The following is a 24,376-nucleotide window of genomic DNA, read 5'->3' on the forward strand; positions in this document are numbered from 1 at the left end:
TTTATCCATGGGATTGGGTGCAAATAAATAGGGAAATATACTTCGTTGGATGTAGAATTGGAAGATTTGGTTGGAAGATTTTAAGGTGACAGATTAAAATCTCTAAATCCCCAATTTTGTTCAGTTGATTGGAAACTAATGTGAGCATGTTAGCCCTCATGGGAGGGAGTAGTGGGAGCTTTTTAGTGACAGCCGATATGCTCCCAGCCTAAACACAAAATCGTGGAATTAGGGACCAAACTCTGGATTAGTCAATGCTTTTTATAGCTCTCGGAAGAGGATAAAGAATAGGATTACTCCTATTTAGTACAAAATAATTTTTAAATATATTTTTCAATTAATTTAAATTTCTTCACAAGCCATGTTTTCATTGTAAAGGGGAAGGATGTTTTCTCATACTTGAAGTTTTCGTCCACAAAAACCGTTATTTTATTTCAACAATTTACTTTTGAAAGTTTTTCATCTAGTTTAGTTTACTTGTTGTAGTCGTACATCTGCATATTTAGAAGTATTTCACTTATGTACTTTAATTTCAAACTTCGTACTTTACTTTATTTTTATTCTTATTTTTATTTTATAATAGAATATAATTAGCTAGCTTATATATATTTACAGCTTCCTTGTGGGATCGATATATAGGACTTCATTAGAACCCTATATTACTTGAGCGATACGTATACTTGCGTTATATGTAAATGTGAATTGGGATTTTAAAAGAGGTTTTTAAAGATAAATTATTTTCATTAATATTTACATTATAGTTTGGGTTACATTGCATCATTATTATTAAGCTACACAAATTCCCATGCGATCAGTTAAGTATTCAAGCATTTTAAATTTATTAGACTAAATTTTAGGAGACTTTACACATCTTTTGAGGTGATCTGTTTGAGTTGAATAATGCTCATGAAGTATGATCAAGGCTTATAATCTTCTAGATTTGAATAGTGTATAAAGTATCAAATGCATTCAAATTATCAGTATGAAATCTTCAATTATTATATTGTTGATTCGACGGCAAGAAGACAAATTGGAGTGATTGTGTGCATTTGAATAGTCATATTAGGTTTGCATTTAACCCTCATCTGAATGCTCTGAGAGACCTCTATAGTGATGATGCTTTCTTTCAAATATACTCATTTAATCACTTTCAAAAGCAATTATGACTCATTTAATCACTTTCGAAAGCAATTATGGATGGTCGTACTGGACATTAAGAGTAGGATGTACCTTAGTGTATGCTTTATGCTGATGATATCCTTCTCGTGGATAACACGAGAGAAAAAGCCCATGAAAAAACTTGAATTATTGAGGTCTACATTGGCATGTAAAGGCCTTCATTTGAGTAGAACTAAAACTGAATGCATGGAATCTAATTTTATTAAGAGTAGCTCTAGTGAAAGAAGTGTAACTTTGGGTGATCAAATTATTAAAAGGTGTGAACGATTTAGTTATCTTGGGTCTGTTGTTCAAAGCGATGGTGATATAGATTGGAACGTTAATAGTAGAATTCAAGTTGGTTGGTTTAAGTGGAGGAATGCTTTGGGCCTTTTGTGTGATAGAAAAGTATTGCTTAAACTAAAAGGAAAATTTTATAAGACGGTGGTGAGAACTGCAATGCTCCATGATGCTGAATGCTGGCCTTTAAAAGAGAAGCATAATACTAAGTTAAGTGTTGCTGAGATGAGAATGATTAGGAGGATGAGTGACTTTACAATCAGAGACAAAATGCGAAATGATCATATCCGTGATAGGGTTGGTGCAGCTCCTGTGATGGACCAAATTAGAGAAAGTGGTCTTAGATAGTTTTGTCACATTAAGCGTCGACCATCTGATGATCCGATTAGGAGAGTAAATGTTTTAGATTCGAATTATGTTAAGAAAGGTAGAGGTATACCTAGGAAGACTTGGGCTTATTGTATAAAAAATGATCTTAATTTATTAGAACTAAATGAAAATATGACACCGAATAGGATGCAATGGAGAAAAAGGATTCAGGTAGCCAACCCCGTGTAGTGGGATTAAGGCTTTGTTGTTGTTTGTTGTACCCGTTTCAACTGTTAAACCTCGAACCTCTGTCAGTTCAATATTCGGTCCAATCTTTTGAAGTTTTGACGTATCAGCTTTGATTAAAGGAAAAGTTCATCTTAAATAGATTAAACCAAGTTATGAATTATGTTATTTGATTCATTACATAATTCAGAGTCCACATCAAATGCTCTCCTAAGTCAGATTTCAGATTTAAACTAATTAATTGAACTAAACCTTACTTACCCAAAGAAATTCTAAACTCTCGATATCTTAATAGATTTGGTATGGACATGACGTCTTTAGATAACATTTATTTTACTGCATGACAGTAAATATTTTATTTAACGAGTTATAAAGAGATAGTTTAAACCTAAAGATAGGCATAATTAGTTGTTAAGCAACATATTTGTATATCCATTTGTGGTAAATTCTTATATACATAACAAAAATAAAATTTATGACTACCAAAATGGTTTTACTTTTTTTTTTCTGAATACTGAAGTCTTAAATAAACTAAATGTAAGAAAAACCAAAAGTAAATTTTAATTAATATATTTAGGGAATACAGACTGTCAAAATCAAAAAGAAAAACCAATGTATAAATGCAGCACCAACAAATTAGTGACAACAAAAACGAACAAGACATGCATGAACATCAGAAGCTGGAAGAATTTCAGAGATTTGGTAGATAGAAATGCTTTGTGTGAAGGAAATAAAATATAAAACTGCTCCAGCATTCGAATCAGACAAATATCAACAATACTGAAAGAATTTTAGAGATTCAGTAGATAGAAAAAGCTTTATATGAGAGAAATAAAAGTTAAAACCGCTCCAGTATTTGAATCAGACAAATATCAACGATACAACAAGAATTTCAAAGATTCAACAGCTTTATGTGAGGAGAATAAAAGATAAAATCGCTCCAGTATTTGAATCAGACAACTATCAACCATATCACTAATATATGCATGATCACGGTTGCTTGAAGTACCAGTTGAACCATTATAAGCATCTTCTGTATCACACAATTCTATAACTTGGACGAGCTAAGCAGCTGTTTGCCTACCAATTTTCTTTGAGACGTCAAAAATAACAGTTGCCCAACATCGAACCGATGAACTTCCAGATAAAAAAAAAACAAAAATCTCCTACTGCAAAACAAAAAGAAATGTTTAATGTGAGGTACAAAGCCATGCATCATACAATGCATAAAGGAACTTCTGATGATAGATATGAACCATTTCAAGAATTTAAGAAATATCTATGTATTTACATATCTAACTTCTAAATTTCAATTTTTACATATTTGACACCTTCCCTATACATAATAAGGTCAAGAGTGATATTTTGTATGTCATGTGAAAGACTTGGGTGGTATAAATGTAAAAAGTGATGTTTATGAGTTATACATAGAAATTGGGTGTTATGTATGTAAATGCCTCTTTAAAAATGCATTTTCAATGGTTACCAAGTCATGGGCCAACATGAATCATGTTAGATTCATAGTCTGGAAAGAATGTAACTTTTGTACTTTTCTTGTGCAATGTTTTAAAAAATTTGTTTGACTTCGTAAGGCTAAACCTCCTTGGTTAGTTCTCCTTCTCTGTCACACGAAACAAAACATCTTTCGTATCTAGCACATAGGAAGCTTGCAAAAGATTCAATGCATATGAAATTTGGAGAGCACATGACATTAATTGTGTGCTAGAATCAAAATAGTTAGATGCTTATCAAACTGCTTTGGAAGTTTGTAAGTTTATCTTTGAGGTGAGACTTGCTTTCTTGCATTCCATAAAATTAACAATTCGAAGACAACCCAAAGTATTGCAATCAATAGAATCCTCATCATCTTCATTTCTGAACTTTCTTTTGTGCCTACATAATTCATAGACAAGTCAGCAACGAGCAGAAATTAGATTTTCATGACTGCGGTTATATACTTTTGATGTTATCCACACATTCTCTTGAAGATGTTAAGCCTCTCCTTTTTATCCGAAATTCTGAAAAAAAAAATCATTGTGCAGGTACGATGAAAAATTGGGCTCTATAGAATCAACCGTAACCTCTGGTTTCTTTAGACCAAAACCCATCTGCTGAATCAATATCTTAGTTGGATTTGAAGACTCCATCCAATCAACACAAACAAAAGGAAATAAAGTGAACATGAAAAGAATAAATCAAACATTGCAAGGAAAGACTAAAACAAAACATATATATTTTTTCAAACTTAAAGAGAGGTGTTCATGACAGCAGAAGCTGCAGGAAAGAGGAGAAATACAATTAGAGACAAGAACAACCAACTAACACATCAAAATTGATGTAAACTATCATTATGGAGGAGAGCACACACATTTTCATGACACACCATATCAAAAAATATTTCAGGTCATCTTGAATTTTCATATAAATAAAACTCATAATTTTTATTGTCCATATTATTTGATACAACTGCTTGAAGTTGAAAATAAAAAACAAATAATGATAATTGAAGGTAAAAAAAATACTTAAAAATCAACAAAAAACAACTGCATAAAAACAAATCTAACTGCTTAACCACTTTGTCCAATGTGAACTAGGTTCCAATAACAACACGACAATCATCTTCAAATTTTGTAATGTCAGTAGTGTCATTTAGTAGACTGTTCAGTGTAGTCATAAACCTGCATTTCTTAAGCAAAAACAACTGAAAAACCAGACAATTACTTTTGCAAGTAATATGAATAAACATGTTACCATAACTTAGCATAAAGATCAGGGGTGGGTGCATCATTTGAATATTTCCAATTTATTTTAGCAACTGTTGGATTAAACTTTGTTGAGAGTATCGTTTCATAAAAATCCTGTAACAATAAAGTTATTTGTAAGTTTTTTTCTTATAATTTCAGGAACCAATATCCAAAAATTTTTTTCATATCTAAAGAGATAGGTTGAGAACATTTGCTTATGGAAAGAAAATTTGTAGCTCAAATTCACCTGGTGAAGTCTGAAAAGAGCGTAAAAAGAATTATTGCCAAAAAAGATCCTTGTAGATCTACCGCCATTTTCCTTGTAATGCAGGAGTTACACGCTTTGCAAGTTAGTTCGCGACATGCAGGAACTGTTCCAAACAAGGCAATGAAGTTAGTTCACCCTCAACATCATTTGCATAAGATATTCCTTCATTCTCACCTCAATTTCACCGTTGGCATCATGAACATCATGATTTGCATCTTCTTTTTTAGTAGTATCACCACAGACTTCAACTTCTCCAAGTATTTGGGTGCTCTGTCCCAAATTACAAATCCTTGAGCTCAAGGCTTAGCACATACAAATATTTTGATGAAATTAACAAAAAAAAGGGTCTCAATAGTTCAGTTTCATGGTTTGAATATTACTTTCATTAATAGTCAAGCTTTAGGTGGCATATACATAATTTTCCCAAAATATAGAACATTAAGAAATGGGGCAGCTACTGAAAAACCAAAAAGGTTAAGCAACTGCATTGTATAGAAATAAAAAACGCATGAATCAAAACAACTTAAATGTCAGTTGTATGTCAACATTTCTATGTCGACAAACACCCATTAAATTTCTATGTACAAATAGCTGGAACTGAGTAAAATAAAGGCTTCAAATATAAAAGTTCATGCCTAAAGATAAATTTATGAGGAAACAACACCAAAAGTTTGTTAATAAATGCAGAAATGAGAAGCTAGTATTAAAAAAAAAAAATTAAGAAAACAAACTTTGTTGTGCACCTCTAAAGGAGAAAGAACATCATTGTGAGCACGAGCCTCATCTGCATCCTCAAAACCAATATGTTTGGACTTTATAACTTCACTAAATTCTATGCAACAAAATTAAATTGAAAATAAGATTAAGAAGAACAACAAAGGGTTTAACATTCTAATTAATGCTTACCATTTATGACTTAAATATTAGATTGCATTCTAGAAGCAGCAGCCACACTATCAATTAAATGTCCACTAGGGGCATCAAGCATAATCACAACTTTTTTTCTGCAATTGCATTAGTCAGAAGTCTTCCATTAACAAGAGTTTTTGAGATATTATAATTGGGGCATTTACATACATAGCTCACAATTCTTATGTATCTACACATCTCACCCCTAAACTATCATATTTACACACACCACTCAAATCATTAATATCACATCAAAAAATAGAATTATTATCAATTTTCAAAAGTGAAATACAAATTTTCATAGGTTTAAAGCACCAAAGTGCTATGTATGTAAATAGGAATGTTTTTTGTAAGAGATATGTAAATACATAAGGATTATGTGTTAGGTATGTAAATTTCCCATGGACATATACATACATAGCCCCCCACAATTTTTTATGTGTTTACATAACTCACTTTTAAAAATTCATATTTATACACATAATTATCATAAATACCATTGCCAAGAACCATTGCATCCACATTTGCAACACAAATTTAGCTTGTAGCTAGCTCTTGAACAATGCCGCCATCAACTTTAGCAGACTTGAAATTTTTTATAACTCCAACAACATCAGAAGTACCATTTATTTTACCTGCATTTGTTACACTACTTTTATTATGTCTTGTTTTTGAGACACCCTCAGCATCCCTTAATCCCAAAGGATAAAGAGGAGCACCAAATATTGGCTCAAAAAAGGTGGTCCATATACACAAGACATTGTCTAACTGGTTGAAGGATGTGCGTATTTCTCGACTTGAATATTTAATGATCTGATAGATATCATTGAAGTATCTGGATTAGTATATTCAAATTCGGTGTTGGGAATTACAGGTCTCTAATTTCCAACAGCGATGACAAGAATTGCATCATCCTCCTTCCTCTTTTTCTCACTAATTTCTTGAATTTCAGCCAGCTGAGCTGCTGCGAAAAATCAGAGATACTAATCTCAATATAAATATGACTCAACAATTCGTGACAAACCAACATACCCCAACTTATCTTTCCACTACAATTTAGGAAAAAAACATAGAATTCCATAATTTCCTATTAATAAGAAAATTTAGAGACTAATGTCAAGTAATTGCAACATATCTTCTGCACTCAAATTCTTTGTATCATGTTGCTTGAAAGAGAAACTACAATTGTCAAGTGATTTTTGATGGTTCTTTGAATAAATTTCTGCCCACGCCTTATTAAAATATGTACGACACTTTGATCATTCCTCTTGCTTTTGCTTCAGACGAGTTAAAATTATAGGTAATGCATTACTAGCATTTTTACGTAAAACATCAATAACATCCAGCCCATGATCTCTATATAAATGTTCAATGCACCTCAAATGTAGAACTATACTATAAAAGAAGAGTGTCAGTTGCACTTCATATGGATAAATGATAAATAAGGTGCCAAATTGAGTATTTTTGCAATGCACACTACCCTGTAAAGTGGTCCTCAATGTGAAATGGAAATTCTAGGTTGAAGGTGTTATTCTGCATTTTCTCCAGCAATTCCTCAACTCGCTTAGTTGTGGGTTTTGCTGACTCTATTAACATGTCCACCTCAAACTTGAAACAATATAAAAGTTTGAAAAAAATAATAAATAATAATTATTATTATTATCAGATATCAAGACTGCCAAACATAAACATTGAATAAAATCCATGAAGCATTAATTGATACAATTATAAGGGATAACTAATTACAATTTAATATACTTTGCAAATAGGAGGATGATAAAAAAGGCCAATTATTAATGTTTGTATACATTCATTTATGCATGTATGAGTGCAAGAATGGATGAAAGAATAAATGCATGTGATGTTGGACAAACAAGGTGGTATTCTGCATTTTCTCCAGCAATTCCTCAACTCGCTTAGTTGTGGGTTTTACTGACTCTATTAACATGTTCACCTCAAACTTGAAACAATATAAAAGTTTGAAAAAAATAATAAATAATAATTATTATTATTATCAGATATCAAGACTGCCAAACATAAACATTGAATAAAATCCATGAAGCATTAATTGATACAATTATAAGGGATAACTAATTACAATTTAATATACTTTGCAAATAGGAGGATGATAAGAAAGGTCAATTATTAATGTTTGTATACATTCATGTATGCATATTTTAGCCATATCAATCGGCCCAAAACATTGATTCAAGAGAAGAAATAAAAGATTCTATTGAATGCTTCAAATTGGAGTAGTATTATTTGACTCCAAACATAGAGTTCCCTTGAGGGGCTAGCAGATATAGCTCTTAGATGAATTTTCATGAAGGGATTGTGACTTATTTTCTTGAGTGTAATTCATTTTCATGAAGGGGTTGGACAACTTAGCTTGAATAAAATTATCTTTTCAATTTTAATCTTGTGGGTATAAGTTCGTTATGTAATTCATTTTAATGTCGTATAAATTGAACTATATCAATTGGGTCCATATTATATTTTATCCGCACAAGTAATTATTGACTTGTTTAATGCATTTGACTGTATTCAAACGATGTAAATGGTGGCACATCATAAATCTAAGTTTTTGAAATTTAATTCGATCTATTTGCTAATTAATCTCAATTTTTTTATTTTGTTGAACTTCTTCTATTTTTATCATTTCATTATCAACTGGTCTCATATTCTAACATTGTTTATTTTCATTTAGAATAAGTGAACTGTTGAATTAATTAAATACTTGAAACTTACAAATCCTATATTTTTCTTTACAAGAAAGCATACTACACATCATATTATCATAGTAGTTGCATTAAAAAACAAAATCCTAAGTTGTCCTACCTCAAATGCTCAAGAATAAAATATATTCTTAAAATAACTCTTTTCTTTCAGAAAAACTTGAGATGTGGAACGAATCAAATTATAAAGCTATATAATGGAAATATTGAAATTATTGACAATATATTTTAAAGGCTTATAACATGAAGACAATTCTTACATATCATCCTCGCATTTAAATAAACTTTCCTCATATGGATTTTTCCGCGTGTTCTTAAAGAATAGTCCTCAGTACCACTAGCCATTGATTCTCATGTATCGTTTAGTACTGAATTGCCAAACTTAGTCCTGTGGGTTGTAACAGGCATTGGGTGCTGCTTAAGAAAACAATGAAGCAAAAGAAAACTAGAGGCAGTTCATGAATGTGTCTAGAATAACATCAACCAAAATATTTAGAAAATATTGTACTTATATTTGGAGACAACAGGTGATAACAAGGATTAATTATTTCATGAGATGATACATCACGCTCTGAAATCGATTTATCTATATTAAGTATTTCTTTGTTTGATACCAAAGGAACTTTGTTATTGGTTGGATCTTTGGAAACATGAGATGAACCTTTGTCACATCGCACCCGATCTTTATCAGTCTCTCTTTCACGGTCTCTCTCCCTATCATCCCTATCATGCTCCCTATCTCCTTCTCTATCCCCCATCTTAACTGTTTTAGCCAAATGTCATTCCCTCCACAAGGGTTCTGCCAACATAAAAGATAACACAATTATGTCCTACACAATAGAAAGAAGAGTGAAACAAAAATTTTAAAGTCTATTTAGGACACACTCAAGCCAATAAAAAAAACATAAATGACATTTATGAAGTTTGAGGATAAATTTTTTGGCATACTTTTATTGAATACATCCGCAAGAAATCCATCTGCATCAGATATCTCAATTAGAAATTCTGAATAAAAAAAAACCATATACTTCAATAAACAAGAGAAAAAATAACAGTAATATTAATATGACAAACTCCAACCTTACCCATATTAACACATGTTAGTTCTAACCTCTAGCACTTAGCAGATTTGGACAGTATGAGGGAGCTCAAGAGGAGTTCCCATAGGATTATTTGACCTTAGGGTTGACCCTAGGTGATGTGGCTTGGTCTAGTACACACATACTTACACTTCACACTTTCACTTGCAACCTTGAACCATAACCTACATATGTCCTGTTTGGTTCCCTTGCCTCTTTGGAGACCCATGTGGGTGGTCCCCCAAACCCATAGTCTTTGGCTAGGGTGGATAGGACCAACACATGGAGAATCCAAAGTGTTGTTTCTCTGATCTCATGTCACCATGAGGGTAATTCTATGTTCAACATTTGCATTAAACTTCAACCTTACCTAATCACCCAATTTTGGCATTTTAGCCCTAAACTTTCCCAAATTTACCAAATTGCCCCTAGCACCCTGAAAATTCAAAGTTGACCCAAATCCCTCAATTTTATTCTAAAATCATCTCAAACCATTCCATACCATCCAAATAACTCTAAACACTCCAACATTTTCATATTTACCAAAATAACCCCAAATTTATCAAAATTACAAAAATACCCCTATTGGCCCAAAAATTCTCAAATTCTCCAAAATCATTTCAAACACCCCTAAAACTAATTCTTGACCATCCATTAGGTCTAATTTGATCAAATTGACTAACTTTGACCAAAATCCCCAAATTGCCCCTAAGTGCCTAAAGTCACCAAATCACTTTGATTTGCCCTCAATTGATCTCAAATCTCCTCAATTTCAATTCTAAACTCAAATTTATCATATCCTAACCCAATTGAAAACAAATTTAAGCCCAATTGAGCCCAATCTCAAACCTAAATTCTAAGCTCAAACCCATTGCCTCGAACTGACCTAAAATCCAAAATCCCCCAAATTGAGCTTCATAATTAATCAAATATCCCAATTTCAAATTCACACAAAATTCTAGCATGTCTAAATGCAATATCAATTAATTCCAATTCAATTTGACTAGCCCATCATCAATTTCAAAATTGAAGTTCATCATGCATTTTAAAAGCCCAACTTTATATGCATATTAAAAGCCCACTTCATTAATTTGAAAAGGCCCAACTTGAGCCTACATGAAAAGAATTCCATCTTCACCATCCCATGGTATCTAAATCATTTCACCATAGCGTCATACCAAATTTCCTTAAACATACATGTCTCTTTATCTAAATTAAGCATCATGGCATGATTTTTCCAAAATTCATAAAAATTAAAATTGCCATTTGCATGAAACTTTTCCATGGCCTCATAAGCATCATGGAATGACTCATTAAGCCTTCCATGGCCATTCCAAAGTCAAGTTTGCCAAATTTGGCAAGTGGAGGTGACCACTCTTCATTCTCCCCCTCACTTGGATTTACCCTCATGAAACAATTAAACTCAATCCCCAATCCAGCCATTTGACTTCACCTAAACTTACTTAAGGACCTTAAATATCAACCTTAACCATTTTGGGGCCATGATTAGCCAAGTAACCATGGGATCAGACCCAAACTATCCAACTTAGCCCAAACCTCACTTTCCTATTGGATACTCACCATGGAGTCACCATTAACTCAAATTGACTCCACCACTCAACCTCTCTAGCTCACCTGACCCTGGTTGGCCAGCCACCACAGCCGCCGAAAAAGACCATGGCTGAGAAGCCCGAAATGGTCAAAACCCAAAATTAAATCCCCCTGAGCTGGCTAAGCCCTATTGGACACCACAACACTTCTTCCCTCCACCTAAGCTCCCCCTTTGCCGCCTTGGCTTGCCCAGTTGGCAGTCATGGCCATGACTATAAAAAGGATCCCTCCACGACCAAGAAGAAGAGGATGTTCAAACCTTAGTCAAACACTGCCAAAATTTCTCCAGACCCTCCAACAGTCTAGAGAAGTTAATCCCCACCATTTTCCTACCCTAATTTCCGCTACAAAACCCTAATTTCACTACTGAAATTCAGGGGTTTTCACTATCATACCACCAAGTGCATCCAAACTCCAGCATTCCTTTAATTCTATAGGATTAGATATTTCTCAAAAACTTGCAACCATTTTTTATATAAGTCTTTCTATAGTTAACTGTTGGTTTTATTAAAGTCAATTTTATAAAAGTTTTGACTTTTTCCCTTGGGATCGATACTGTGGTTTTTAAGGAAAACTTTATATCACTTGAAAAGATACATTTACTTGCGTAGTATCCTTAGTGTGTAAATTCTTTTTATCATCTTTATATAATATTTAAATTTTCACACTAGCCGCTAAATATGAATTGGGTTAAGCTTTTGGCTGTATCTCTGAAATTAAATAATTGTGTAACTGTTAGTTGGGTCACTTCTCATGAGGAAAATTGCTCATGTTGCACACCAACTCAATATACAATGATGTTATGTACCTAGAGAGGCCAAAATACTAACAGTTTGACTTGCAAAGATTGAGGCCTCCTACGAACATATATCTGTTGACACCATTTGTTATACTTTTTGTTATTTTTTATTAAGGCAGATAGGCTTGATCTTCCTTTCGTTATATCCCCAACTTTGATGTGTAACCTATTTTAATTTAATGATATTTTCTTTTGCTCTAAAAAAATGCACTTAACAAAATGGATTACATTGTTGATAAATCTATTATTAAGACATATGTTAAAAATTTAGCTTTAAAACAGCTAATTGACAAGTCAAAGTATAATTTTTTTAATTTGGCATTGAATATATTTTTGGTAAAAATGCTTTTACATACTTTTTTAAATTGTAAGTTTTGTAGGAAGAATTAAAGATGGATCACTGATAGACAAGAAATTAAACTATGATTTATTAGAATACTTTTTGCTAGACAAGAAACTACTCATTAAAACCCATAAGTTAAAAGAAGATATTTCTCTTGCTAAATTTTTGGAGCTCAATTGGCTAAAGCTAAACCCTGTATGGTGAACATGATTTAAAGTTTCTATATCATTTTATCCAAAAAGAAAGATCAAGAATGTTATTTTAGAAATGGAATCTTCAAAAGAGTTTCTAATAGCAAACATGATATTGGTAAGGAGATTATCATGCTTATCTACATTTTTACTCCCTAGATTTCCAATGCTAATTTTTTGATAGATGATATCCCAATAGCAAATAGATTACTATTTGATAATCAAGCTATCCATATTACACTATTTTAGTGTGAAGAAATCAAGTCTATTTTATTTACTATTATCATAACAAATACTTTTTTAATATTAAATCTCATCTAATTTTTCAAAAATACATAAAACTATAATAATATTTATCAAAATGAAAAAAAAAATGTGGCACTTAAAAAAAATCCGTTTTTTTTTTCTTAATTTTCTTCTTCAAGATGATATTTCTTATTGGAAAAGAAAAAAAAAAATCTCCTAAACATCACGCCATGTCACCCGATAAGCGGGGCAAGCCTGATTGCACTCGCAGGCCTAGCCGTAAATGCCGATTATTGCGTCGGTCGCACGTGTGAACCGACTTATGGGCACCAAGACACCCACCTTCTCTCTATTTTCCTGCAAACGAGGGCGGTTCGCCTCCTTCAATCAATACGGTGAATCCACATCTCCCCGGCTCCAGTCTTTCATCTATCTTGACGCCCGCGTAAATTCTAGGGTTCCACCAATTTTTCATCCACATTCATGCCTGCCTTTGCTCGTCGCTTTTTTTTTACTTTTCTGAATCACTGCACACACCAGATGCAAGTAAGCTGCTTTCAGCTTTCTCTTTCAGTCTTTTGCCTACGCTGTTGCACCGCCGCGTATTGCGTCGATTTAGCGGATTAGAATGCTCAATTTTACTGGTTTTGGTTGTTCTTTGCTTTAAATTGCAACTGTAGTGTAGACTGTCTTGCACAGAATTGAAATTCAGTCACTTTATGTCCTGTATGACTGCGTTGTGTGAGTTTACGATTTGTCCGACCTGTTGTGCTCTGTGACTGCCTTCCTTGTTGGTGTACGCCCTGCGGCTGGCAAACTTATGGCTGGGAGAGGGTTTCAGGGCTTATTGAATTTTCTTACTTTTTCCTCATAAATTGTAGTGAAATTTAGGTGGATAAGTGAGGTTTTATTATTAAAGAACGAGTCAATTTGTTCGGTTAGGAGGGATTTGCTGGCTATTTCCATTTCATCTAAAAAACATTCTAAAAATATTCCTGTATCATGCTTGTTTATACAAGCCAAGTTGATGAAAGAGGAGGTTGAAGATAAATTTTTTCTTTCCTAGCCGACCACACATAGTGGGATAAAGGCTTGTTGTTGACAGGTCGTTTTCCTTCTAACTTATGGCACCTTCTGAACTGACACGCTGCATCATTAAAACAGCTCAAAACAGTTAGATTGTTACATGTACTTGAAAAGCTTCCTATAAGGGTAAAATTCAATTTTTATTCCTGCAGACTGAAAATATCCTTAGCATCAGACAAATGTGTAGAGGTTGCAACCTCTCGAGGCTTGCCATTAAAATACGAGAAATGATTCTGGTCATAGAAGTATGTGCAATAAAAACCTTAAAAACATTTAATTTATGATATTATTATGGTAGTTGAAGTTATTTGTACATATTGTATAAACCATTATTATCTACAAAAGTTAATTATTGTTTGAGGTATGGTTAAAAGCATGCATAGTTGGTAGCAATCACTAAATCTTGATTTATTCTTTTGATCTCCTTGGCACTCTTAGCTCAGCTTGTGCTTGGGGGAGGTCAATGTGTTGGTAGCATTCACTAAATCCTTATTGCTTTCTTCCTGTGATCTCCCTGGCACTCTTAGGTTACTTTGAGCTTGTAAGAGGTCAATGTGTTTAATCCCATCATGTGAAGGAGAAGCTCTTTTCTTATTTCAACTAAATTTGTCGATATCTGTGTCCATCCAAGAGAAGCTGCTTATGAGCTTATGGACATTGTAGGGAATTTGCATCTGGATGGTTTCATTTTTGTTCAGTATGGAAAGCAAACATTCTGTGGTTCTTGTTTAATCATTTAACATATAAATTACTTGTCAATGACCTTTCATAAATTAGAGATCAATTCAATAATTTGAATCACATATTTTTGCTCTTGCATCTTCCCACAAATTTAAGTGAAATTTATTTTACTAATTCATTCTTTCCATGGAGAAATGTTTGAAATAAATCTTTCTCTGATCCATGTTAGAACTTTGAAGATGATCTTGGTGGGATAGATGCAGCCTTTATGAGTTCTTTTACTGAGATTCTTTTATATTGCTTAGCATGATGTGTTTGATGTTGGTGGAATTGCTGAAAAATTGCTCTTTTTGGTAGTTCTTAAGATTGTAAAGGTAATTATTTTTTTTGTACAAACTAATGCATTGGAGAGTTTTTTTTTAAACTTAAAAGTAAAGTTATTTATAATTGGGTTTGAATTGTGCACTTTTTTGTGATGTCTGCTGCCTCGGTACAATGCTTTTTTCTGAATTTAAATTGTTTCTGTTTGCATTTAAATTGATCCTTCTGTGGTTGTGGATCCTTTTACAAAAATTATGATAATTATTTGTGCTGTATGATGTAGCGGTTTATGATATTTATTGATTATATGTTTAGTAAATGTCTTATCCTTTATTTATATTTACTTTTTTGTCACGTATAGTTTTCTTCTTGAGCAGCAGGATGGAAATGACGAGCATGATGGATAATAATTATATGATGGAGACACACTTAGATCTTTTATTGGAGGATTAATTTTCTGCCTATCGCATTTGACATGCATCTTGATGGGCTTGCATATGATGAAATATCGGAACCTGCAAATTGGTTCTATTTTACTAGTTTATTTTGCAGTGATGGTGAACTGTTCTATCAATTCAGATGGTAAGAGAAAGTGGAATTGAACTTAATACCATTTTAGACATTTTCCTATTCTTTTTCAGCCATGTGTGAGAATTAGATACGTGTAACTTTTTTTTAACAGGTGCTGCACTTCTTAGTTTTAAGTCAGCAATTGTTGGTTCTGATGGTATCTTTCTTCAATGGAATCAAGAGGATCCTGATCCTTGCAAGTGGAGAGGAGTGGCATGCGATCCGCAATCAAAGAGAGTAACTCATTTGTACGTACAGTCACTTAACACAACGGTCTCTAGGCTGAACATATAACTTTTTCATGGTGAATGTTCTTTTGATTGTGTATATTTGTGTGCATGAGGGGCTTCTTTTCTGTTTTACTTTATGATTGTCTTTATAAATTTCTTTTTCAATTGGAATATACAAATATGTATAGTTACTTGGAGATTTATTTACATGCTTGACATTTTAAGTGTTATGGATTTATGTATATGCCTTTTTTTGCACTACAGCATGTAAAATACGCTACCATGTTATCTCTTTGAGAAAAATAAGTTAGTTGCCATGGTTTAAAATCGCACAATATGCCGTTTGCTTCAAATTTTTTTTTTTGAAATATTTGCAATAAGGTTTATGCCTCATTGGGTATTATATGAGGTTTGCATCTCATATAATATGAGGCCCATCTTATCTCAGTTCTAGTGAGACAATGCAGTCTGATATAGATTTTTTTCGTATAATAAATATAAGTGAAATCACCTTAATAATTCATTATCTTTAAATTGTTATTATTAAAGATAGTCATTATTTTTAAATTAAATAATTATTCTTATGAATTAATATTGATAAAAGAAGAAAAAAATGATTGATATTTAAGATGAGGAGGAATGAGAGTACATGGATATGGTTGAGAATGAGGTGAGGGAGAAAATAAATAGTTATGTTGGTGATTCTAGGAAGCATTTTTATTACTCATCTTTACAATCCTAATAAAACTAAAATATCCTTGATGTATTTTAATTATTGTGGTCTTTCGAGTTCTAGGAGATTTTTAAATGAAATAACCTCTCTAGCTCTATCTATTTATTGTTAAACAAATGATACTTATTCAAATGCCTTTTGAGTCCACCCTCTTCTTGAAACAAAGATTCTGTGTACTGCTTTAGTTACAAATCTATTTCAATTATATGTTAGAATTATATTTTAGATAGGATTAGATTTGATTTCAAATCATTGATCTTAATTTATATTGTCTGACTTCTATCAATAGGGATTCTTGGCTTTTTTTTAGGTTATTTTTGGAATTGAAATATTAGCTTGTTATGCTTTTTCCTCTCTGCTCCCTCTTCTCTATATTGGTGGACTCTGGTTTCTTTTTTTTTTTTTTTGGTTATTCTTTCATTGCTAATCATCCATCATTTTGTGCCTCCGTATTAGAGGTTCACCAAGCTCCTTAGTAATTATTCTTTTTTGGTTACTCTTTTATTTGGGTTATTCTTTTTGATCTCAGGATTGGTTAACTTGTTTTAGCTTATATTAAAATTGAGGATTGAAATATTCAATGACATGCAAATGGTGGTGGAACTGAATCTCCCATTTCCCTTTAATGATATCCCAATTCTCTTTATAGTTTGCCTCTTCACGTCTTATGGGCTTTTTACTCTTTGGCTTTATCCATTGCATTGAAAATAAAATCCATAGTTCTATATCCACCATCTGCGAAACTTAAACTAATTGTCATATGGTTTTTATTGCATATGTGACACTTAAAATCTTTCATTTAAATTATTTTTTTTTATTTCTTTCTCAAATTTTTTTTGCCATGCATAGCTAAACTGTTGTGTTAAAGTGAACGTTATCTTCAATTGTTACCTAGCGTTCAATATACTCTTTAGAGTTAAAGAACTATGGCTAATTTTTGTTATAACAGAGTATAGGAGTTCTTTCTTACAAAACTTATTTGTTGAAGATAATACCTAGGAATGGTTGTAGATGAATGTACTACTAATCTTTGTTTTCTTTGTTCAGAATTTTTTTATGCTGGATCAAGCAACCATACTTCTTTGAATCATTTCTATACAGTGTGCAACACAAGGTCAAATATGGATATTTTCTTTTTTTCGTCAACTTACTGTTAGTTGCCATATGAGCGCTAACTTCATTTGTTGCGACTAGGATTACTAAATGCTCTTCAATATCATCTATCACTCCTTTGAGCAGCTTAAAAATATACTCTACATCCTTTATCTGGTCACTAACATGGATTTTAAGAAATTTTTGGAATAGGAATTATTTATCAAATTGTTGATCAAATTTTTGTTCTTTATGTTGTACTACCTGTCAGCCATGATTGTCACTCAAGATTCACTCAATAGTCTTTTTAATCTTCTCTATACCTTTCTTTTTATTATTTAGCTCATTCTTCAATTCCTCATATCCTCAAATCATATATGGATGGCAGTTTCACTGCTTGACTTATGAAATGGTTCTTTTTTAAGTAAGAATGGGAGATTTTTACATTGAATGAAATGATATTTTCATAGAGAAATCTCCCAATATCCATGTTGACTCGTCTATTATGCACCTCTCTGAAGTGCTTATAAGTTATTTTCTAAGATGGACTAGCCTTGCTTCATGATCCAAAATATAATTGAAGTTTGATAGTCCTTTTACGGGTGGTTATGGGCTTAGGTTGAAAGAAGCTTCATGTGGTGGATGTATAATCTCTTTTCTCTTAAGGTTCGATAGTGAGAAGCTTGATACTCTTATTTTAATATAAGTGCGCAAGTGTTTGCTATGCCGGTTCGTTCTGGATCAACCCAACACAGCCAGGCCAACTGGCCCAACCAAGTCAGTCAACCCATCCTAGGGTGGCGATAGCCTCAGTTTCTGTCTGGGAGGATTCCAGTACCCGGGTGAGGCTCATTACGCCCTTAATCATGTATGCGAGGAGAGGAATTAGACGGGTTTTAGGGGGAAGGTTTGAATGTGCTTTAGGGGGAAAGTTTGAATTTATTTTGCTCTTTTATCAGGGCTAATCACTTAGGGTTTGTTTTATGGTTTGATTCCCACAGTTTTCTTACAATTAGTTTGTTAGTTTTGGCTCTGATTCATATCAAATTGGCAATAGAGCAAGATCTTGGAGAGATGACAATAAAGAAAGTTGATGCATTGTAAGAGAGATTGGAAGGAGAAGTAGGACAAATTAAATCTGGGATGGAGGAAAGGTTCTCAGCCATAGAAGGAAGTTTTCCTTTATGGAAAATCGATTTGAGGGCTTGGAGGAGATGAGAAGGCTTATTTTTGAATTGCAATTCCTAGTCAAGGTTTGATCGGAGAATTCTTAGCTAAATCTAAAGGGAAATATATCAGACGATTGGAACATAAGGAGGAAAACATCTGCCATTAAGAACCTCCTCGTAGGGTTCCAATGGGAGTTGGATTAGGGATTTCTGAAGGGGCTTGCCCGAAACATGGGAAATGAGTTATGCAAGGGGTGTGGGGGAGTAAGAAGAAGCAAGGCGAGATATCGAGATGAGGTATGGCTGTGATTGAAGGAGGAATTTTCACTTTAGATACATGGGAGGGAACCACCAGAGAGAGAGGGAGTTGGGGTGGAGATGCTAAGGTTAGGAAGTTGTAGATGTAGATATTACAGTGGGAAGACACATATGGGTTGGGTTTATTGAGTGGAGTGATATTTTATGGTGATTGTGCTAAATGAGGAGAAGCTCATGACCATGTGGTTATGTTTGGAGGGGAAAGCCCTAAAATAGTTTCAGTGGAGAGAGACCATATACCAGATCCACACATTAGAGGAATTTAAGGATTGCTTTTTGGAACATTTCTGACCATTTGGGAATTAGTCCTTCAGGAACAATTCTTTGCCTTGACTCAGAATGAGACTATCATGTAGTATAGGATGAGATTTAAGTTATTTTCGGGATGACTGAGTGAGATTCTAAAGCAACATCGGAGGGAAATTGTATGGTGACTAAAGCTCGACATATATGCAGCCTTTCGACTGTTGAGACCAATGGGATTGGGGGAGACGATAGAGCAAACCCAGATGGTGGAAGACGAGAGCTAGTTGAAGAGGGCCATAGTACCTTGACAATCCCGACATTGAGGACCCAAATAATGTCATTTTGGGGGGAGGCACTGAAAGAGAGGACTAGGAGGGCCCGTTTAGACGCCAACTTCAAGTGCCCCACGGAGTTAGAGGTGCAGGATAAAAGAGCGAAGAGATTATGTTTTCGATGTGATTAGAAGTATGCTCCAGCCACCGATACAAGGATCACATGCTTTAGGTCCTTACAATTAGTGATTTGGGTGAACTCAGGTATCATAACTCTTGGGAGTAGTATTCTGTCCTTTAGAGAGTTGATGGAGCTCATTGATCTTTTGATTGTTACCGTCGATATGCCAATAGATATCAGTCGATATGCCAATAGATATCAGAACATGCATTAGAAGATTTTAAATGTTCAGTCTTTTTTATCGTTTTGGGGCACATGTTTCTTTTTAAAAAATTAATTATTTAGTTTTTTAATTTTTTGACTCATATATTATAGCCCAATATGGGCTATCAAGTAATCCCCCATGTTATTGCTAGAGTTTGCGTGCTCTTTTTGACTTGGTTGATGTATGATATTAATTATTTCTTGCTTTTGAAAGCTGCTGAGATAAATCCTGCAGCACGCACTCTAGGATTTTTAAGATGCCATTCTTCTCTACAGATGCTAGGAGCTTTGTGAGACACATGGAAATCTACCTAGGTGAAATTTCTTATTCTTACAGCTGTGCCAGCCTTCACTAACCCTTAAACCTAAAAGTTATTATTTGCATGCTTTTTGTGCTGCCACTCCATCAGAAACATTAAGCAAGCTGAAAAATTGGATCTCGGGATATTATTGATTTCGGCCAGAAGTGGATAAAATGAAAACAATACGAAGAAATGCTCTAGAAATCCCACACTGGAAAACACAGCTTTTTAGATTGTAATGGTTGTCATTATGAGTAAATTGAACTTTTTCATGGTTTCATGGATTATTTACTCATGAATGATTTGCATTTGTTTGTTTGGCATGAGAATGATATGATGAAGGGAACTTTTCTTCATCCCTTGATTTTTTTTTAATAATTGTCATCAATGATAATTGCACGTGACACTTTTTTAACGTCACTATGCAACAGTATTATAACATTTATCGAAAAATCTTTATTGATTGTATATTGAGATGTGCTTATACCTGCAAGATTGCAGTTATTTAGAGCTATTTTTCGTCCTTAGCTTTTGATTATCAACTATTAAATGGATCTGTTGAAAAAGTTAACATGCTGCTACAGCTCATTTAGCCCATGCTGGGACTTTTTAGGATCTAAATTTTGTCCAGTTGAAACAACAGTATCTAATGTCTTATTATCTGTAGTTTGTCCAAGTTTATTTGTTTATATTATTAATGGGCGGTTGAATTTTGCATTTTTCTAGGAGTCTGTCCAATCACAGGTTGATTGGATATATTTCACCGGAGATTGGAAAGATAAACCATTTAAAGATATTGTAAGTTGCCATTTATATTTCAAATGATTTTAATTGGCTTCTTTGTTACTCATCTTGTAATATGCTTGTTATCTGTGCAATAGAGCTCTTCACGGCAATAGTTTATACGGAACTGTTCCTCCTGAGCTTGGAAACTGTACTGATTTACAGATTTTGTAAGTTCTAATTTTTCTTCTGCGAAATAAAGAGAGAAAATTGCATGTAAGCTGGGATTCGAGTTAGCTCTGGACTTTTTTCTTCTTTTTTATTCTGTGGTAGAGGATGTAAATTAATGGTTAAATCTAGCATGTACATTTAATGCACAATAAATATTATTGAGTAGCATAAATATGCCATCATTTTTGTTGGCTAAAACTGTTTTAAAGAAACAATAATATACATGCTTTAGCTGACGCGTTTCGGCATATTTTGTTTGATTAAGCTCCAGCTTTAAAGCCACTTCATCAGTTGCTTGCTTTTATAGTTGCAATTGGCAAGTGCAAGTTTTCTTAACTGGGAATGATAATATGTATCAATTGTTATTTATTGTTAATATTAGGATTTTTATCACAAGTTTCTACTTCAGTATTATGTTTGCAACCTATCATCTTATAGCATATTCATCTAATTACCTGTCATGACTAAATTGCAATTTCTTTTTTGTTGCGATATTTTGTAATTTGGGGTATATTTCTGCAGATACTTGCAGGGGAACTACTTAAGTGGTGGCATCCCCTCTGAATTTAGTAACCTCTCAGAGCTAGAGAATCTGTAAGTTATTACTTTATTTTTAATTTGTTTTCCAATTATTCTTTGCCACCATAATTACATGCTTGCTTTTGTATCCCAGCTAACTGTATTGTTGTTGCTTGAACATCATATTCCCATTTACATTGTTTAATTGGGTATAATTAAAGAGACCTTTGTAGATTACCTTTTCTTGGAAAGACTATAGGTTTAATGCTTTGTTGTGCTTTCTTTGCTATTGAATTTGGGCTGGGCTCTTAATTTTCTTAAGTTTCAATATTTATTATACAGTCCCACCCACTATTTCTTGCACAGCTTCGCCAATGTTGTCTGACAGGTAATGCGGCATGTCACATGGGAAATAACGTTGGGAGAAGGTTTTCTTTAGTCTATATCGTGGCTGTTCAATAGCCTGTCCGATACGTTTTGAAGATACATGTTCTGTTTTAGATTATCAAATCTCCTTATCTTTGTCAGTTATAAATGGTACTTATTTAGGCTATGTTCTCATTTGTATCTATCTTCTTTATTGTTAGGGATGTTTCAAGCAACACATTGAGCGGATCCATACCTCCATCACTTACTAAGCTGTACAAACTAAAATCATTGTGAGTATCTTTTCATCGTTTGTCAAAATTTGGAGATGTAACAAGTGATTGATCTGTGCACTCTAATGAAGTATTTTGTCTTCTTGCAACTATTTAAAGCAATGTGTCGATGAACTTTTTGACTGGCACAATACCATCGGAAGGTGCTCTTCTTAAATTTGGTGGGAATTCGTAAGTCTTACTTACACAATTTTGTTTATTATATGTATGAATATACCATATTTTATGGATTATAGGAATAAGCAAGTTTTTTCTTATGAATTTTCATTGGATTTAAAATATTTCTTTAGAATATTCCTAGGAGTTATGCTGTAGAGCGTGGCAACAAAATAGGAAGATAATGAGGGAATATAGTGCATGAACCTTAGAAGTCAGTAGAAGAATGGGATTGAGAAGAGAAATGATCTAATGCCTAAAAAAGAATGCATAAAACTCACCCACACCCCAACCCCAATAGAGGAATCGCCTTATTCTGCTTTTACCGAATACGTGCCATGTCTAAGTCATCTAAACCCAAACCTCTTTTAGTTTAGCAGATGAACTGGAATACTGAACAGAATCTTGTTAAATAAACTTAAATTATGTAGTATCGTGAATCATATGTTAGGGTTTGTAATATATTCACATCTTTTTTTTAATCATTATCCACATATCTTGGTTTAAGATCAGAAAAAACTGTACGTCTTTAATGTATCCACTCGATTCAGCCAAATAGTTATGCGATGTCCTGGTCATCAGAACTCAAAAAGCACAATGCTACCAGAAAAAAAAAAAAAAAACTCTGTCAAAAGCTGTAACCCAACAAAATTTGGCCAGAAGCCCCCTTAACGGTCCATCAAATTTATCCTTGTTTGCATAATTGAGGAATCGGGACAATATATACTCCATCAATTGATTTCAGGATTTGATTCAATCTAAATTCAAGCTCAATCGAAAATATGGTTCAAGTTCTCAATGATAATGCTAATTTTTAGAGTCAGCAGTTATATCTCTAAATGCATGCTAAGATGATAGGCATATTTCTGCTCTCATCACTCATCACATGATCAAATACTTTGTGATTATAGTCTTTGTTCCTAGAATAAACTATCTACAATTTTATAAGATACATACTTTCTGCCTGCTCGTAATAAAATGGCAAGTGTGGATTATACCAGAGTTAACTCAAATCACAACGGAAACACAAATATTATTTATGAATTCCAAACATAATACAAAGACAATACGAGAAAGCAGGAAATAGATGACAAACAAACATAACAACATAAACAATAAAAGGCATCCTGGGGACGATAAGGGCGGAGGCTGCTGGACGGCGGTTGGTGGCTGAGGAAACAGTGCTGCAGCTGTTGGGAGGTGGCAGGAGAGATGGGCAGCCGCTGGAATAGCAAGTCAGCTTGGGATGGCTGTGAAATAGTAGCCGGTTGCTCTTTGGGGCTGCTGGACTGCAGGAAAAAAATAAAACGAAGGCAATGTGGGCTGCAACAGGGAAGGTGGAGGGTTGGGACAATGAGGGCAGCGAGTACGAGCGGGGATAAGGCGATGGGGGCAGTTGGAACTGCAGAAAACAGTAGATCCTTGCTGTTTTGGGCGGTGGCAACAAGCGTGGCGATGGTAATACAGTCGAACCGCAGCTGGAGAGGTGCAGGAACGTCATTGGAGGTTGGATTGCTCAATCTAGATTTCAGGATTTAGAAAAGGCTTTTAAAATAGTAAAGGAGATTAAAAATCAGATTTTATATTTTAGGAAACATTTAAATTAAGGAAGCAGAATAAAATCAGGATTTAGGCTTTTAGGAAATGAAAGGACTAAGAAGGAAAAAAGGAAGAGGAAGGAAGGAAAGAAAGGAAAGAGAAAAAGAAAGGGAAGAAAAGGGCAGGAAGAAGTGGGTGGTGGGGTA

General features: G+C 33.7%; 1 protein-coding gene and 1 pseudogene across 1 annotated transcript in view; one reads left to right on the forward strand and one right to left on the reverse strand.

Moving 5' to 3' along the window:
* Positions 1-6,471: 6,471 nt before the first annotated feature.
* On the reverse strand, positions 6,472-9,435 carry LOC110038646 (annotated as a pseudogene).
* Positions 9,436-13,243: 3,808 nt separating this feature from the next.
* Positions 13,244-24,376, forward strand: part of LOC110038643 (LRR receptor-like serine/threonine-protein kinase FEI 1) — a 63,862-nt gene continuing 52,729 nt past the window's right edge. The window contains 8 exon segments of the mRNA XM_020743532.1: positions 13,244-13,484; positions 15,388-15,608; positions 15,709-15,844; positions 21,070-21,141; positions 21,225-21,296; positions 21,820-21,891; positions 22,404-22,475; positions 22,575-22,646. Of these exon segments, the coding sequence (XP_020599191.1) occupies positions 15,512-15,608; positions 15,709-15,844; positions 21,070-21,141; positions 21,225-21,296; positions 21,820-21,891; positions 22,404-22,475; positions 22,575-22,646 (593 nt within the window). The 5' untranslated portion in view covers positions 13,244-13,484; positions 15,388-15,511.

The sequence above is a fragment of the Phalaenopsis equestris genome, unplaced genomic scaffold, assembly GCF_001263595.1.
Source record: "Phalaenopsis equestris unplaced genomic scaffold, ASM126359v1 Scaffold233391, whole genome shotgun sequence".
Lineage (NCBI taxonomy): Eukaryota > Viridiplantae > Streptophyta > Magnoliopsida > Asparagales > Orchidaceae > Phalaenopsis > Phalaenopsis equestris.